General features: G+C 49.6%; 1 protein-coding gene across 7 annotated transcripts in view; it reads left to right on the forward strand.

The window, feature by feature from the left end:
* kmt2d (lysine (K)-specific methyltransferase 2D) overlaps window positions 1-16,775 on the forward strand; it is a 39,400-nt gene that overhangs the window by 19,343 nt on the left and 3,282 nt on the right. For 6 of the 7 annotated variants that reach the window (XM_044112333.1, XM_044112386.1, XM_044112370.1 and 3 more), the window contains exons 32-54: window positions 70-1,698; window positions 1,788-1,964; window positions 2,300-2,439; window positions 3,592-5,348; window positions 5,425-5,557; window positions 6,217-6,298; window positions 6,399-6,465; window positions 6,569-6,801; window positions 7,226-10,000; window positions 10,419-10,568; window positions 10,649-10,813; window positions 10,893-11,040; window positions 11,116-11,197; window positions 11,291-11,463; window positions 11,571-11,695; window positions 11,791-11,926; window positions 12,653-12,774; window positions 12,861-14,244; window positions 14,641-14,777; window positions 14,952-15,082; window positions 15,275-15,560; window positions 16,479-16,552; window positions 16,654-16,762. In XM_044112333.1, coding sequence (XP_043968268.1) covers window positions 70-1,698; window positions 1,788-1,964; window positions 2,300-2,439; window positions 3,592-5,348; window positions 5,425-5,557; window positions 6,217-6,298; window positions 6,399-6,465; window positions 6,569-6,801; window positions 7,226-10,000; window positions 10,419-10,568; window positions 10,649-10,813; window positions 10,893-11,040; window positions 11,116-11,197; window positions 11,291-11,463; window positions 11,571-11,695; window positions 11,791-11,926; window positions 12,653-12,774; window positions 12,861-14,244; window positions 14,641-14,777; window positions 14,952-15,082; window positions 15,275-15,560; window positions 16,479-16,552; window positions 16,654-16,762 — 10,215 coding nt within the window. The remainder of the gene's footprint in view (window positions 1-69; window positions 1,699-1,787; window positions 1,965-2,299; window positions 2,440-3,591; window positions 5,349-5,424; window positions 5,558-6,216; window positions 6,299-6,398; window positions 6,466-6,568; window positions 6,802-7,225; window positions 10,001-10,418; window positions 10,569-10,648; window positions 10,814-10,892; window positions 11,041-11,115; window positions 11,198-11,290; window positions 11,464-11,570; window positions 11,696-11,790; window positions 11,927-12,652; window positions 12,775-12,860; window positions 14,245-14,640; window positions 14,778-14,951; window positions 15,083-15,274; window positions 15,561-16,478; window positions 16,553-16,653; window positions 16,763-16,775) is intronic. The other variant, XM_044112378.1, reaches the window with a different exon arrangement.

Genomic DNA, 16,775 nt, shown 5'->3' on the forward strand with positions numbered 1-16,775 from the left:
ATTTTCATCATTCACCTGTATTATGCCTAAATTCCTACCTTCTTTAACTTTGTGTTGTTGAAATTACAGCAGGCAGAGAGTCAGGTGTGCCGTCCTGTCAAGACGGAGGCAGTGCGTCCTAAAGGCGAGCGGCCGACTCTACACCTCCACATCCCGCCCCCCTCAGGCTCCACGTCCATCTCTTCCCACCCGAGCTCTGCAGATAGCCCCTATTCCTTTCCTCCTGATTCGGGGTCATCTTCTGTATTTTTCTCAGATGGCGCTCTTAAGACCCCGTTGTCAGCTGAAAGCCGGACTGACCCCCTGGCTAAGCTTCCTCCCCAGTCGCCCCTTTCTCATTCGCATCCCAGCACACCCTTCACCCATACCGGGGCCAGCCCTCTGCAGGCCTCCTCCTCAGGTTACCCCGCTTCCGGCCCACAGGGTCCTCCTCAGGGACGGCCAGATAGCCTCAGCCTTTTTGACATGCAACCAGGAACTCCTGGAACCCCTAGACGGGCCCAGCACGTTGATCCATACTTCAAGTCGCAGCTGCAGCAACAGCAACAGCAACAACAGGGTCTCCTCCTACATTCGCAGCAGGGCTCACAGGAGGCCTTAGGTCCTTCTGGAAGTCCCCATTCACGAGGCGCCAGCCTTGGGGAGTCACCAGTCTTCTCACCACTCCATAACACTCAGCATGTAGACCCTTTCAGAGGCCAGCCAGGAATGGGACGGTCAGACTTTGGTTCATCTTCATCCCCCTCTGCCGTGGCTTCCTCGCCTGTCAGTACAGGACAGCACAGAGCTGAGTTTAGTGCACCTTCTCCTCGATCTTCTGTTCCAGGAAGACTGGAGCTTTCCACTGGGTCTCCATCGGGGATGCTGGAGGCTGGGGATGGTCTATTCAAGGCCCCCATGACGCCTCGAATGCATCAGGGAGACGGTGGGCCGCCTCATCCAGGAGCTTCCCCGAACCATCCTTCAGAGGGCTACCGCCAGTCTCCCTCCCATAGTTTCTCTGACCCTCACTCTCACCCGCAGGTTACCCCCAGACCGCAGTCGGGTGACAACTGTGGTCTGGGAGCCCAGAGACACCCAGCTACCCAGCAGGATCAGGGTCATAGAGTCCCCTCCAGTCCACAGTCCCAGGGTAGTGCCCCGTCTCCCCACACTCCTGGTGGCCTGTCCTCTGACCCATATGCTGTCCAGTCTCCGGCTACTCCTCGTTTCCAGTCCCCAGACCCTTGTTCCAGGCCACCTTCTAGACCACAGTCCAGAGACCCCTTCGCTACTCTCCACAAACCTCCTCGCACTCCCTCTCATTCCTCCGAGGGAACTGGAAACTACAAAACATCGCCTCATCCCAACCAGCCCCCTCCCGGCCATCCCAACAGTAGTTCCACTGTGGACTCGCTCTCTGGAAAACCCGCCTTTAATCGCAGCCCCAGCACGGGGTCTTACCTAAGCACCCAGCAGCAGAGCCCAGTGGTCCCAGGTCAACCTCAGCAGACCCAGCCTCAGCAGACCCAAGGAGCAGACACTCTTGGTTCCAGGGCAATGTCTGGTTCTGAATCCCAGGAACTATCTGCTGTTCACCCTCCAGAGCTGCCTCATCAGGCGGCTGTGCAAGGCGCACAAGAAATGCCGGACATCTCAGCTGTGCAGGAACCTTCGCTAGTTGGACTGAGCCCATCTGAACTGGAGAAGTACAAGCAGGTATCAGAACTCTCAGAATCTGCTGTTTAAAAGTCAGTCAGTGCACGTCTTCTCTTTTGTAAACCACTGCTTGCGGTTTGTTTCAACAGCGGCAAAAGTTGAGGGACTTTATAATCAGGCAGCAAAGGCAGAAGATTACAATCAAACAGGAGAAAGAGGCTGCAGCTGCTGCAGCTGCTGGAAACGCTTCTCCAGGCTGGTCTGGAGGGGAGATGGCAGCTTTTCAACAGGATAAGACCCTCAGAGCTCCTCCACCTTACCCACAGGTAAACCTTCTGCAGTAATTACACAAGAAAGACACATTGCGATGATATTGTATTGCAATATTATTAGTGGCTACAATGACGCAGTCACTATGGTGTGAAGAATCGAAAGCATGTAGCACAGAGACAGCAGGGGCAGATCTGTCAGCTATTGTGTGGATGTTATCAGATGGTTATCTTCTTAATTGTTGGGAGAGAAATGGGAACTGATTGTTGTTCTTTGACATGTGGCAAAAATTGTTAGAACACAATGAACCTAACCATTCACAGAAAGATTTGATGGTATAAACAAACAAGAATAAATAGACTGTACATTTAACTAGCTTTGCTTCGTTTAGGACCGTGTTGCTGCTGTTCCCTCTGAGGCTCAAGTTTCTGTTCCTGGGAAGATGCCCGTGGTCGGAGGAGGCATTGATGATAAGCTCATTCGCCCACCGCCTACAGGAACAGCTGCCATTATGGATACAAGTGGACTCAGGCAAGCTCTGTTTAAAAAGTTGAATCTTCAGTAATGTTGCTGTTATGTAATACCATTGATGACAATTTGAAAGCTGACTTTAAAGCTTTGATTCTCAGTCTCAGAAGTGGGCTAAAGAGAGCTGCGATGGGCTTGAGTTTTGATTGCTAGAATAAAACTTGATAAGGAAAAGATCAAACAACAGTTAGAATAAACATTCATTTTATACATAGAGCTTCATGTTATACTTATATTGTAAGAAATACAACTTTTAAATAGTTGTTTTTTTATGTCAGAAAGGGAAAAGTGAGAGAAATCTGTAACTGATTTGTTTCCTTGTGTGGGGCCATAAAACAATGATATCTATCACAATCAATATCAATAGAAAATACCTTCCATAAAATTTTGGGACCGCACGGCATTCTGGGGGATGTAGGCGGACTCGATGCTTATGTCTGTCGTACACCTCTGCACTACGGTAAATTTGTACTGTGGATTCATACCCGGTGACACATTGAATTGCGCAGAAAACTGCTCTGTAGGAAACGGCATCCACATAGGACTGTTTTGAACGTGACACCAGGCTGATAATGTGGAGTTGGCTGGACGCCCAACTAGCTCATCAAACTTGCCTGTAACATTCAGATTGTGTGAAATGTAGAAATTTGTCATGAGAAATGTTGGCAATCTGTCCACTTGATTATGAAATCTCAACCATATTTGCTTTACAATAGAAACAAAACTGCAACCAGTTGCTATGAAGATCCTGTGATGAAAGATCTGAAAAATAAACCGCAACTACCGCGTTTGCCTCAGTGTATTATAAGCCTGGCGGGCCACCAGGCTTTACTTGTGCCCCCGCCAGGATTAGCATTGTCAATTTATCAGTTGTTGTTGTTTTTTAAGATTGCCTCTTTTTTTTAAGACTTTCTAGTTGGTGTTTAGGTATTGATCTTCAAGTCTTCCAAAAATGTATATTTATCAAATGATATTTCCAAATTTTCTGTCAACTTTAAACATTTTTTTTAATTCAAAAACACGGCGGTGTGGCTGGGTGGCTGACCTAGCGCCCTGAGCATGTTTTCTGGGGGAAACACTGAACTTAAAAGTTAGTTAACTATTTTAGATTTATCTCATGTTTTTCCAACTAAACTATATATTTGTCTTTCACAGGCTTCCAGGGTCCATCAGACCTCCTGGTATGTTTAGCCGTCCACCATTCCCTCCTCAATGGCAACCCCAGGGTCCAGGTCAAAGAAGATTACCCCAGCCTGGCCTTGAAGCGATGGGCATTAGACAGAATCTAAACCCTGGCGTTAACATGCAAGGCATGGAGAACCCACACACCATGATGGCAGGACATGGAGGAGAAAACCTGCAGGCACTGGGTCAGGGCCCCCCACCGCAATTCATTGAACTGAGACACAACTCACAAAGGTTACCCCTACGGCCTCAGTTTATGCCTAGAGCACCCCAGCAAAGACCACGTCTCTTTGTCCAACAACAGGATTTGGCTGCGTCTTACTTCCAGCAGCACCCCATAGCTCAAGCTGGAGGGATGCAAGCAGATGGAAGTGGCGTCTCGCAGCTGGGGGTACCACAGGGTGCTATGTCTGTCCCAGGTTTGCTGCCTTCACAGACCACCGGAACAGTATCCCAACAGCCTCACTTGCAGACTCAGGCAGCCGCTTCCAAATCCGGCATGCAAAGTACCGAGCAACAGAGAGTTGGACATCAAGGATTGGTGACGAACCCTCCGCCTGCGAGTGTCGGGCCCTGCGAGGAACTGCCAGAGCCGGACCTTGAGGGTCTAGGTGACGGATCGGGTGATGGCGGCGTGGAGGATGAAAACGATCTGACTCTTGACTTGGATCCTGACAAAGGAGACGATGACTTGGGAAACTTGGACAACTTGGAAACCAACGATCCGCATCTGGACGATTTGTTAAATGGCGACGAGTTCGACATCCTGGCTTACACCGACCCTGAACTGGATCAGGGAGATCCCAAAGATGTCTTTTCAGACCAGCTGCGATTGGTAGAAGCAGAGAGCGAAACACCTTCATCGGTTGCTGGATCTACTCGCTGTAAGATTGAGGACAGAGCTAAAGATGAGCCGGGGCAGAAGTGTTTAACGCTTTCCCAGAAGGATTCTGCTACCTCAGTCCCACCTGTTGCAGAAAGTGCTGATCCTTCTAAAGTCAAAGTAGAGGACAAATGTCTCACCCCTCAGCTGCAAGCAGGACAATCTGTGGTCAAAAATGAAATGAGGGAGGCTGTGTCGATACTTCTCGGAGGGACTGCATCAACAGCCAAGACGGAGCATAAGGAAACCCAGCAAGCCTGTCTCAGTTCTGTAAGACTCGGTAGACTTCAGTACTCCATGTCTGGACAAGGGGATCCATTTTCCCCTGGCACCCCACATGGGGAAATGGGGGACGATCCGCTGGGGCTGCCAGATGTCGGGGGACAGCACTCTCCTTCAGTAGACCTGACAAAAGTAGAGAGCTCTTTAGATGGTGAATTGCCTCTTCTCATCCAAGACCTCCTGGAGCACGAAAAGAAAGAACAGCAGAAGCAGCAACAGTTGAGTTCCCTTCAACAGGGCGGCATCCCTGCGCATTTTCCTGCCCTCTCAAGTCAACATCCAAACCCGCAGGGAACCGAGCAACTGATTCTGCAGCATCAGCCTCGTCCGCCGGCGCAGGGAATGATGGAACAAGCGGCAATGGTGCCGCGTGCTCCACACATGATACAGCAACAGCAGAGGATGATGGGGCCGGGAGTGGTGCCTCACCCTCACATGGCAATGGCTCAACAGCAAGCCATGATGAGGACGGGGCAGCCGGGAATCCACGCAGGCCTCGGCCATCAGCCTCAGCCGGTGGTTAAGCAATCACCGCTGGCCAACAACTTCTTCCCAGATAAAGGTGAGCACGACGACTGGGCACCGGCAGTCCGTTATGTAACGTTTTGTTTTTGTTGATTGTGAAATTTATCACCTAGTTGCAGATTTGGATAAATTTCCCGCGGATGACATCATTGATCCCATTGCCAAAGCAAAGATGGTGGCTCTGAAGGGGATTAAAAGAGTTTTGGCTCAGGATCCGACTATGGTTGTTCCTCCTGGGATCAACAGGTAATTTTGACTTTATTTGTTTTAGGAGCTTTTCACAATAAGTACCACTTAAGGTAAAGTGACAAAACTTGTCCCAATAGATACAGTACCTTTCAAGTATTATAGTACTTCATAATCTTCATTCTTTTTCATATCTTGTCATCTTACTACTATAAGCTTCAAGTTCAGTCAGATTAGAAGAGGCATTACTTTTTTTTCTCCTCCTTTTCTTTTTGTCTCTGATTCTCTGGACATTGACTAGGCCATTTTAACTCATGAATATGCTTTGATATAAATTCCTCCATTGTATCTCTGCCTGGATGTTTGTGGTTGCTGTCATTTTTCAGTCTCCGCTCTTCTTCCAGTATTCCACTGTATTTGGCTAAATCTCTCTTCCCATTAGAACTGACCAGCTTCTCTGTCCCTGCTGATGAAAAACATCCCCATAGCGCGATTCTGCCACCACCATGTTTCAACATGGGGCTATTTTTTTTTTCTTCTCATGTTTGCTGTATTTCTTACTTGGCTTTTAGCCAGCTACAAGTGGGACTTCTTGTAGCTTTCTTCTTCTAGTCAGGCCAGATTTGGGAAGTTCACGTCTCCAAATGCCTGAATTTCTGGAGACAGCTGTGGTCAGAGGTAGCCGGTAACTTGTAATGTTTTCATTTTATTTTTTTAAGGCAACAAGTTTCTCTGCTTGCCCAGCGGCTGGCCTCTGCACCTGGCACAGATCCTGCTCAGGCTGCCCCCGGACCGCCAAAGGTATTCACTTTTCTATAAAGACGTGTTGAAAGAAAACGCACATCATTTGGATAATAACTTTTCACCCAAATTATCATTAACAATCTCTTTCCTTGTTCAGGAGGGAGAAACAAGTGATCCCGTCCAGTCGAGACCCAATCCTCCTCAGTTTGTGCAAGGAATCATCAGTATGTTTTACATGCAGTCTCTCTCGTTAGAAATGTGCTTTTATTGAGTTTGAGATGCACAAGTTGTCTCGAGCGCGAGCTACAGTTTCCTCTTCTGTCGCAGATGACGCAGAGCAGCACCAGTATGAAGAGTGGCTCCTTCACACCCAACAGCTTCTCCAGATGCAGCTGAAGATTTTGGAAGAGCAAATCGGAGTTCACCGAAAGTCGCGCAAAGCGCTTTGCGCCAAGCAGCGCACGGCGAAGAAAGCTGGCAGGGAGTTCGCAGAGGCAGACGCTGAGAAACTGAAGTTGGTCACCGAAGAGCAAAGCAAAATTCAGAAACAGCTCGACCAGGTTTGCAGAATAAAATCCCTGGATTTCACATCAGACAGCTAAACTGTTGTAATATGTATGAATTGATTGTTGAAATAATTGTCAATTAAGCTAGTAATTGATTAATTATCAACTGGTGTAGTCAAGAAGACTGTTTGATGAAAAATTAAACATATTCGGTGCAGTAATTAAACCAAAACTGTACAAAAAATATTTACATTTTACATATTTAAGATAAAAATATATTTTTCTGTAAACAGATTTTAGCCAAAGTTGCACAGGCAGCAGTTTTAGCTTCACCCAGTTCTAATTTACTAAAGGAATGCTGTTACTACGTTTTAGGCAATAAAATGTTTGTTTTTCCTCATAAATAATAATCGATTATTGAAATAATCTTCAGTTTCAGCCCTGATATATAATAATGGGTATAAATATTCTGTTGTAGGTCCGCAAGCAGCAGAAGGAGCACACCAACCTTATTGCAGAGTACAGAAGCAAGCAGCAGCAGCATCAGCAGAACTCCGGTCTCCTGAACCAGGCTCATCCTACCCAAGGCGGGCCCTCTCACATGTTTCCTAAGGTCCCAGGGCAAATGATGATGGGCCAGCAGGGGGCAGCAGTAATGGGGCAACACCCTGGCATGATGCCTCTGCGGATGCCCCAGGGCCAGCCCTTCATGGGGGGTCCGCAGCAGCAGCTTCCGGCTGCTCTCGGAGCTCCTGGTCCCAGGGTTCCAGGTCCCTCTGGGACTCCGGCTGGATTTTTCCCCCAGGGCGCCCCAGTACAAGGGGCGGACCCCCGGCTTCTTCAAGAAAGGCAGCTTCAGCATAGGATGCAGATGGCAAAGCTCCAACAGCAGCAGGCGATGATGTGTCAACAAGGGATGCCACACCCGAACCAACAACCCGGTCTAATCCCTCAGTCGCAGCCGGGCATGATGGGAAGTCAGCTCATGGCGCAGCACCAAGCAGGCACTCAGCAGGGAATAATCGCCACGCAGGCAAATCAGCAGAGCATGGTGCAAGTTCAGCAAGGCATGGTGGGAGGTCAGCCCGCTGCGCCACCAGGACAGCCCATCAACCAGCCTGCGGCCATGATGGCAGCTCAGCCGAGGCTGATGGTTAATCAGCAGCCGAGGCCCCAGCTGATGATGGGCCAGCAGGGCGTCGCCGGGCCCCCGGGTCACCCTGGACTCCGGGGAGCCCCGGCTCAGCAGCAGCAGAATATCCTCGCTCAGCGCATGCTTGCATCTCAGCAGCAAATGGCCCAGCAGAGACAAGTGGCGCCAATGGTCAGCCAGTCCGGCCAGGACCAGGGTGGGCTCTCGCAGCCCTCCACCCCACAGATGGGCTCCACACCTTCAGCAGGGAATAACACGCCGCAGGGATCTGCCAACGGCCAGAACTCGGCAGCCAAAGACGGAGGGATCTTGAGCCCCGATTCAAGAACTCCGCCGCAGCAGAGCGGACCTTCTACTCCCAGTCAGAGCTCACAGCAAGGCTCAGTAAATAACCCGCTGGACCAGGGCCGCCAGCAACAGAATCAGATGTATTTAACTCCGCATCATCATTCAAATTCTCAATCTGTCCACGAACAACAAGCTGGTGGGACGGTGAACCAGCAAACTGGAGTCGTTCAACAACAACAGCAGCATCAACTTCCTGTTGGTGTCCAGAGGCAAGGCTCCGTCGGCGCTGACAAACCCAGTTTGATGAGTGTAAAAGAGGAGGGGAAACCTGTCGATTTCCTCACCCAACAACAACAAAATGCCACGCAGAAACCACAGGAAGCGGGCATGCAACAGCAGATGATGCCTCCGAATAATCCCGGCCAGGCTCCGCCCACTGCGATGGGTATGAACCTGCAGCAGCAAGCCCTGATGGCGCAGCAGCAAAAGCAGCAAGCCATGATGGGCATGCTGAGAGCTCAGCAGCAAGGGTTGATGCCACAGAGACCCGGGGTCCCACCAGCGCAGATCCGCGCCGCCATCAACATCCCAGCCATAATTGCCCAGAATCCTCAGCTGCGCAATCTTCCCCCGACTCAGCAGATCCAACACATCCAGGCTCTGATCGCGCAGAGGCAGGGTCAGATGGTGCGGATGCCCGTTGGCCAGGGTCCACCGGGTCAACTGAGAGCCCAGACGCCGCACGGCGGGCAACAAATGATGGGGATGGAAGCCAATCAGATGCCTTATGGAGGCAAACCCGGAGCTCTGGCTGGTCAGCAGCAGCCGGGCATGTTTGGCCAGCGACCACAGGTCGCTTCTCAGGTGCAGCAAGGGATGATGGTCACAGGCCAGCAGCCGCAAGCAGGGGAGATGCAGCAGCAGCAGCAGCACATAATGAGAGGTCATCTACCGATGCCACATTCCCCGATGGAGCAGAACCGCATGCTGAGGCCAAATTCACCACGGCAACCCCCTGTCAACTCCCCTGGAGATTCTCAACGGCACATGTTCAATCAGCCCCTGCGGCCCCCCACTCCCACCCAGACGCAGCAGCAAGCGTTAATGGCCGCCGCAGCGGGACGCGTCCCGGGTTCCCCGTCGCACGCTTATTCTCCCAGAGGTCCGTTTGGGATGAGCCCCGCGCACCCAGCCTCGCCCTACTCCTCTCACGCCTCCTCGCCTTCGGTCGCCGACAACAGAGCGGGGAGAGGCAGTCCATTCAGCCAGGTCAAGGCCTCTCCACTCAGGTCACCTGGAGCCAGGAGTCCACTTGATTGTCCAGGGATGAAAGTAGAAAGTCAGGCGTCGAGTGGTGAGCCGCCTCAGACGGCCCCGGGTACGCCCAACGGCCCACAGAGAGGCATGAGCGTCCAGCAAGAGTTGAAGCAGGTCACAGATGGCTACTCTCAACAAGGGGAGCAATGTAGGATCCCGATACAGAACATAAAGCAGGAACCGAGGGAGGTTCAGTGTTACGGCTCCTCGGAGGCGCATCCCGGGGCGATAAAGAGAGAAACATCGGGCGAAACCGTTTGCGCTGGGGACAACACAAGCTTTATTAATACCGGAAACGTGCCCAGAGACCCGGAGACCCAAGGTCCCAGATCCGAGACGGGACAGCAGCTGCTGCAGAAGCTGCTAAAAACCAAGAACCTCCAGCTGAATGCGCAGAGGCCCTCCGAAGGCATCCACAGTGAGATCAACGGCCACATCAACAGCAAACTGGCCATGCTGGAGCAGAAGCTTCAAGGGACACCACGTAATATGGAGGTAATATTTTTTGATGATTTTGAAATATTCGTACAGTGAGCATTCAGATCCCCACCAACAAAAGTCTAGAGTGTCTAGTTGGACAATGGCAAATTAGAAAAGTAAAACTCTGTGTCAAATTAATACATTTGGTGCCAAGTTCAGGTAGATGTTCTATTTTTTGGGGGGGATTTCTTATTTTAACCAGCAGCAGGTTTTAATGGAAAAAACAGTCTTTCCATTGCATGCATTTCCTTGCACGGACAGAGATAATGGGGCATCCACATGTAGCTATTTATAGCTTTTTTTGCCCCTACGGATTTACTCAGTCCACATAAATAGACCGCAGTGAAATTGCAGATGCACGTTTTAACGAATAAACCGTTTCCACTTCCTCGGTCAGAGCGAAATAAATCTCATGTCTTTTCAAACTTCCCAGGATCTGCAGTCTCTAACTAAAAGGGCTCCAGTACAGAAGCCAAAGCGCATCAACAAGCCGCCTGGAGGCGGAGGGCCGAACTCACGGAAGAAGAACAAGAAGGAGGATGTTGGGAAAAGCGCTGAAACCCTAATAAAACAACTCAAACAGGTAAACCCCGGCTTGAAAACTGCGTCTCCTAAGTGACGGACTCCTAACATGTGGAAATGTAATGAACGTTTTCCCACCAGGGTCTGTCTCTGCTGCCGTTGATGGAGCCCTCGATTAGCGCCAGCTTGGATCTCTTTGCTCCTTTCGGCAGTAGTCCAGCCGGCGGAAAGGACCAACTGAAGGGATCGTTTGGAAACGCAGTTCTGGACAACATCCCAGACTACTACTCTCAGTTACTCACCAAGGTATTACAAGGCTGCACTAAACTCGCACTTTGTTGCCATCAAGAAGAAAGCCCTTAAACATAATTGTTTGTACCTGCAGAGTAACCTCAGCAACCCTCCAACTCCGCCCTCCTCCCTGCCACCGACTCCGCCTCCATCGGTGCAGCACAAGCTGCTGAACGGGGTGACTGCTGGCGAGGAGCTCACCGAGAGCCAGAAGGACGCTGACGCAGCAGTAAAGCCAACGGGTAATTACTGTCCATGTTTTAGGGAAGTTCATGCTGGATTCTACACGCGCCTCATTTCTATGCCGTCGTCTTCAGATCCTGCGGCAGAGGAGGTGAAAAGCGTAGACATCCTGGCGGCCCTCCCCACGCCGCCGCACAACCAGAACGAGGACATCAGGTACAGCCGTTCATATTGCTCCTAGTTCTCCATCAGGTTGAAGTGGTGTCGTTTTGGAAAGAGCTGATGAAGTGGAGTGTGTCGTCCCGGTAGGATGGAAAGCGATGATGAGGACACTCCGGAAACCATCATTCCCGCGTCGTCGCCAGAGAGTAACTTAGGAGACGTAAATCCACGTTTCCCTCACCTGCTGGAGCCTAAAGAGGAGGAGACAGAAAGAGCAATATCTCCCATCATACCCCTCATACCTCGCACCGCCATTCCAGGTATCAGGCGGCGTCTTCATTGTGACATCACACGTAAAGATTACCAAAACAAATTGTGTAGAGGCTTTGCAGGACTGCAGTAAAGAAACTTTTTACTTATTTTGCAGCATTCCCAGAAAACAAACCATTTGAAGCACCTGATGGCAAGACCGTTTCCATGGCCAGCCACTGGGACAAGACCAAAAGTAATGAGGTGTCTGTTACCTTGACGATGTCATCCGCTGCAGCCAAGGTAATAGTTCTCAGCCAATTTATTTTTCCTGGATTTTTTTTTTAAGTTAAGTTCAAATTTAGCTAAAACTTAACACTGACAATTTCTGCCTTCAGAAACTTAATCATGTAATGATGGCGATGGCTCAGCTGCTCAGCATTAAAATGCCAGGTACTTACGAAGTCACGTATCCTCCGCAAATCCCTGAGCTGCCTGGAGTGGAAGGGACAGAGAAAGGACCTGGTCACTCAGGTGAGCGTTTTATGTCTCTCAGGAGAAAATGTTGTTTAGTTGTTGTTTTTTTTAAATTTCCAGATCATATTCCTGGATGAGTCGCTTTCAGATTAAATTCTAGAATTAAATATAGCTGCACAGTACTGACAGGATTCAATAAATGGTGACTGTTATATTCCCTTCGCCACACATTCAAACTGTCCTTGCCAGTAATTTATCGGGCCAGATGGATAATCTTTCCTTGTCTATTATGCCATTGTCTGAAATGGCTCTTAGTATCTAAGATTCTTAGAGAGAATAAAAGAGAAAGATGCTGCTGTGCAGCCACAGATTTAAGCACACTTTGCTCTTGCTGATGTCCAGTGTTGAAACGGTAAACATTGATCACAAATCAGCCTCGTTTTGGAATCGGTTTGGTAGATTTTCTTTGCTTTTATGTTAAAACAAAGAGGTCCAGTTCATATTTTAATTAAACCACTTCAGTCACACAGAAATTCATATTAACTCATTCTAGTTTGATTGCCTGCAATACCACTGTATTTGTTTGGTACACCTGAACGACGAATCCACAGGTTTATATAATTTTTTATTAACTTCTTGACTGATCAGATTTACGATTTAGATTTTGACAGAATGTTTTAATAGAACGGTGCAACAACTGTGAGATTGTTTTCAGGCGTGCCACATTTGGTTAATCGGCTGATAGATTAGCTCTGCTAATGTCGACACTGTTTTGTTTTCTAGGGGCATTGTGCACAAAGGATAGCACTTCCCTCAGTCAGGATGAGTGGCTGAGGCAGTTCGATGTTTCTCTCCCAGGCTGCACGCTGAAGAAACAAGTAGACATTTTGGCACTTATTAAGCAGGTTTGGCATCGTTGTTCTCCTTTAACTTTTTCGTAGGACCTTGTTCCCAAAAAGCTGCAGATTTCACCTGTGCATCCTTCTTGCAGGAGTTCCAGGAGACGGACGACAAACCGGCACAGCACTGTTACACGACCAAGGTCAGCGATCTGGACGTCCGCCATCTTCCCGTTATACCGCTGGAGGAATCTCCACCTCCTTCACCTTCTCTTCCTGAGCCTCCTCCAGCTCTACCAGTCGCCGGCGAAGAAGCCGAATCGCCCAAAAAGTCTGCGTCTGCGTCTCCGACTCCTCCGTCCACCAGCCCAGTCTGTGTCCAAACTAAGACCAAGTCTGAACAGGACGCAGGTCCTGCCGTCAGCGCTCCTCCTCAGCCAGCGAATGTGTCAGAATCCGAAGTTCCTGCTTCGGTGTTGAACGCTGTACCGTCTTCGGAACAGTCTGATCCCACCGCACCACATGAGGATGGCAGAAGTCCCGTTGTGAAGGAGGAAGAGGAGGAGGACTGCATTACTAAGCCGGCCCACTCTCCTAAAGACTCCCCCATCGCCATGGACTCGTCTCCTAAAGCCGTGAAGCAGCGCAGGCCTCTGTCCCCCGACGAGGAAGTGGCGCACCCCAAATTGAAAAAATGGAGGGGCATTCGCTGGAAGCGCCTTCAAATTGTCATCACCATACGGAAGGGTGGCTCCAAGAAAGAGACCAGCCGGGAAGTGTCGGAGTTGATGGACCGCCTACGCATCACCCTCCGACCGGAAAAGCTGCCCCGGGACAAACGCAAATGCTGCTTCTGCCACGAGGAAGGCGACGGCGCCACGGACGGGCCGGCGCGGCTGCTCAACATAGACGTGGACCTGTGGGTGCACCTCAACTGCGCGCTGTGGTCCACCGAGGTGTACGAGACGCAGGGCGGCGCTCTGATCAACGTGGAGGTCGCCCTGCGCCGGGGGCTGCGGACGCTCTGCGCCTACTGCCAGAAAACCGGCGCCACCAACAGCTGCAACAGGCTGCGCTGCCCAAACGTCTACCACTTCGCATGCGCCATCCGGGCGCGCTGCATGTTCTTCAAGGACAAGACCATGCTGTGCACCCAGCACAAGCTGAAGGGCCCCAGCGACGACGAGCTCAGCACCTTTGCCGTCCTGCGCCGCGTCTACATCGAGCGGGACGAGGTGAAGCAGATCGCCAGCATCCTGCAGCGCAGCGACCGCATCCACCTGTTTCGCGTCGGTGGGCTCATCTTTCACGCCATCGGCCAGCTGCTACCCTCCCAAATGGCTAACTTCCACTCGCCTACCGCCATCTTCCCCGTCGGCTATGAGGCCACACGCATCTACTGGAGCACTCGCGTGCCCAACAAGCGCTGCCGCTACCGCTGTCGCATCGGCGAGGACGACGGCCGCCCGCTGTTTGAGGTGCGCGTCCTGGAGCACGGCATGGAGGACCTGCACTACCGCGACACTACCGCTGAGGGTAACAACCACGGACTCATTCAGAGCGTTGCTAAAGTATTCACATCACTCACGTTTTTTTAATTTTTTGTCATGGAAGAAGAAAGGAGAATGTTTCTTTTCTTTTCTTTCTTTTCATTTGGTTTTACCAAGAACCCTGTACAGCAAATCAGTTATTGCTGATTTAAAAAATTTTTTTTTTTGGCTACACGTACTCCACATTTCTCACGGTTTTAAAAACATGAATCACTCTCCTACTTTACAATGCTGATGGTTTCTGTTATAATGTGGCAAAATGTGAAGAAGTGAATTCTTCAGCAAGGCTCTGAATATGTAATTTATTGAAGTTAAGCTTGAGGTACTTTGCTGTCATGCAAGTAAAATCGTCCCCCCCCCACCCCCTCCCCTCGTTCTGCAGGAATCTGGGACCGCATCGTTCAGCAGGTGGCTAAACTCCGAGATGATTCATCCATGTTGAAGCTGTTCACTGAACATGTGAAGGGAGAGGAAATGTACGGACTCACCGTCCACGCTGTCATGCGAATCACCGAGTCGGTAAGAATCTGTTCCCCCCTCCCCTCCCCCCGCATTTTGGTCCGACGGTGACTCATTGTTGATCTGAGGCTGACAGACAGCGCCAGACAAAATCCCAACACCACAGCCGCCACGTTTTAGAGAACTGTTTTGTCAGATCCGACGTGACTGAAAGCTGCTTTCTTAACGCTTCAGCTGCCCGGAGTTGAGAGCTGCCAGAACTACCAGTTCCGATACGGCCGACACCCTCTGATGGAGCTCCCACTCATGATAAACCCCACAGGCAGCGCTCGCTCTGAGCCAAAGGTTGCCACGCAGTGCAAAAGGTAAAAAAAATAAATAAAATAAGGTACTCTAAAATCATAAGAGGAAGATGCAAGTTCCTTTTTCCCATCGTCATTAGTTTTCTTTCAGTCATGTTAAAGTCAGTCCTAAAACACCTCTTCTGTGTGAATCCAGGATCACGCACGACTTAAACCACAAATAAATCGCTGGTCGTTTTCTCTCTCCGTCCACAGGCCTCATACTCTAAACAGCACCAGCGTCTCCAAGGCCTACCAGAGCACCTTCACCGGGGAGCTCAACACTCCGTACAGCAAGCAGTTCGTCCACTCCAAGTCCTCCCAGTATCGGCGTCTGAAGACTGAGTGGAAGAACAACGTCTACCTGGCGCGGTCTCGCATTCAGGGCCTGGGGCTGTACGCTGCCAAAGACCTGGAGAAGCACACCATGGTCATCGAGTACATCGGCACGGTGATACGCAACGAGGTGGCCAATCGTCGCGAGAAGATCTACGAGTCACAGGTAGCCCAAGGCTTCATGGGATTGAAGGTCGTGGAATGGCTTTTGTTTAGAAGACGGACCAAGCAAATATTAATTTGCTTGGTCCGTCCAGTTTCTTAAAACATTTGTTTCCCACTGTAAGCAGTCTTTAACTGCTCATATTAAGGTGTTATGGGCAAGAGGTGACGTCACACTGTGTGTGTGTGAGAGAAAATTTTGTGTTAAATAGTGTTTTATCACTCTAAATGACATTTTAAACCGTCCTTCACACGTTGTATAAAGGGATTAGAGGAGTTAGTATTAATAAATGTAAAAAAAAAAAAAAAAAAGAATATCCTTACTTGACTTAGGTCTGAATTACACAAGACTTTCATATAAATAAATATCAATTATTTGCACTTCTGTTAAATCCAAATGAAGTCATCAGTTAGTGGATGTAAAAACACAATATAATGCTGATCACATTTAGAACCAGTGGTTCTAGGGCATAAATGAACCAAGAGAATATGAATGCTCCCCGGGCCCCGGACCTAAAATACCCTGGGGACATTTTCTACTTGATTGTTCCTTTTCATACCCCCAAAAATATACAGACATTTAGCTGAAGGCCAACTGTGTAGCAGCATGAATCCACAGTCGACACTTTATTTTTCCTTCTATAGATACTTAGTCTGTTTATCACATCACTGCTACTCGCGTATGCTGCGTTCACTGGTCGGGAACAGTCAGGATTTTTAGGTTTCCAATCAATCTCTCGCTTTTCAAGGCCAATAAAGTGGTTATTAGCTGAGTTATTGGTGCATATGGATTGTGTTTGTATTAATGTCACTCCTTTTTTGCCGTCAATTATATTATTTTACTTCTACAAAGAGCTTTATGTTGAGGGAGTGTAGTAGATTATTGTCCTGCTGGAACTGTAAAGCTTCGTTTTCTTCGTAGAACCGAGGGATCTACATGTTCCGCATCAACAACGAGCAGGTGATCGATGCCACCCTGACTGGCGGTCCGGCGCGGTGAGTATCGATAGAGTAAAAATTCTAAAAAAAAAAACAAAAAAACAACCCCCGTCAAAATCTTTACCAATTTCTATCTTTTTTTTTTCCCGGCCCCCTAGCTACGTGAACCATTCCTGCGCCCCCAACTGCGTTGCTGAGGTCGTGACCTTCGACAAAGAAGACAAGATCATCATCATTTCCAGCCGCAGGATCCCCAAAGGAGAAGAGGTGAGCGGAGTTG

The sequence above is a fragment of the Gambusia affinis genome, linkage group LG01 (assembly GCF_019740435.1).
Source record: "Gambusia affinis linkage group LG01, SWU_Gaff_1.0, whole genome shotgun sequence".
NCBI classification, from domain to species: domain Eukaryota; kingdom Metazoa; phylum Chordata; class Actinopteri; order Cyprinodontiformes; family Poeciliidae; genus Gambusia; species Gambusia affinis.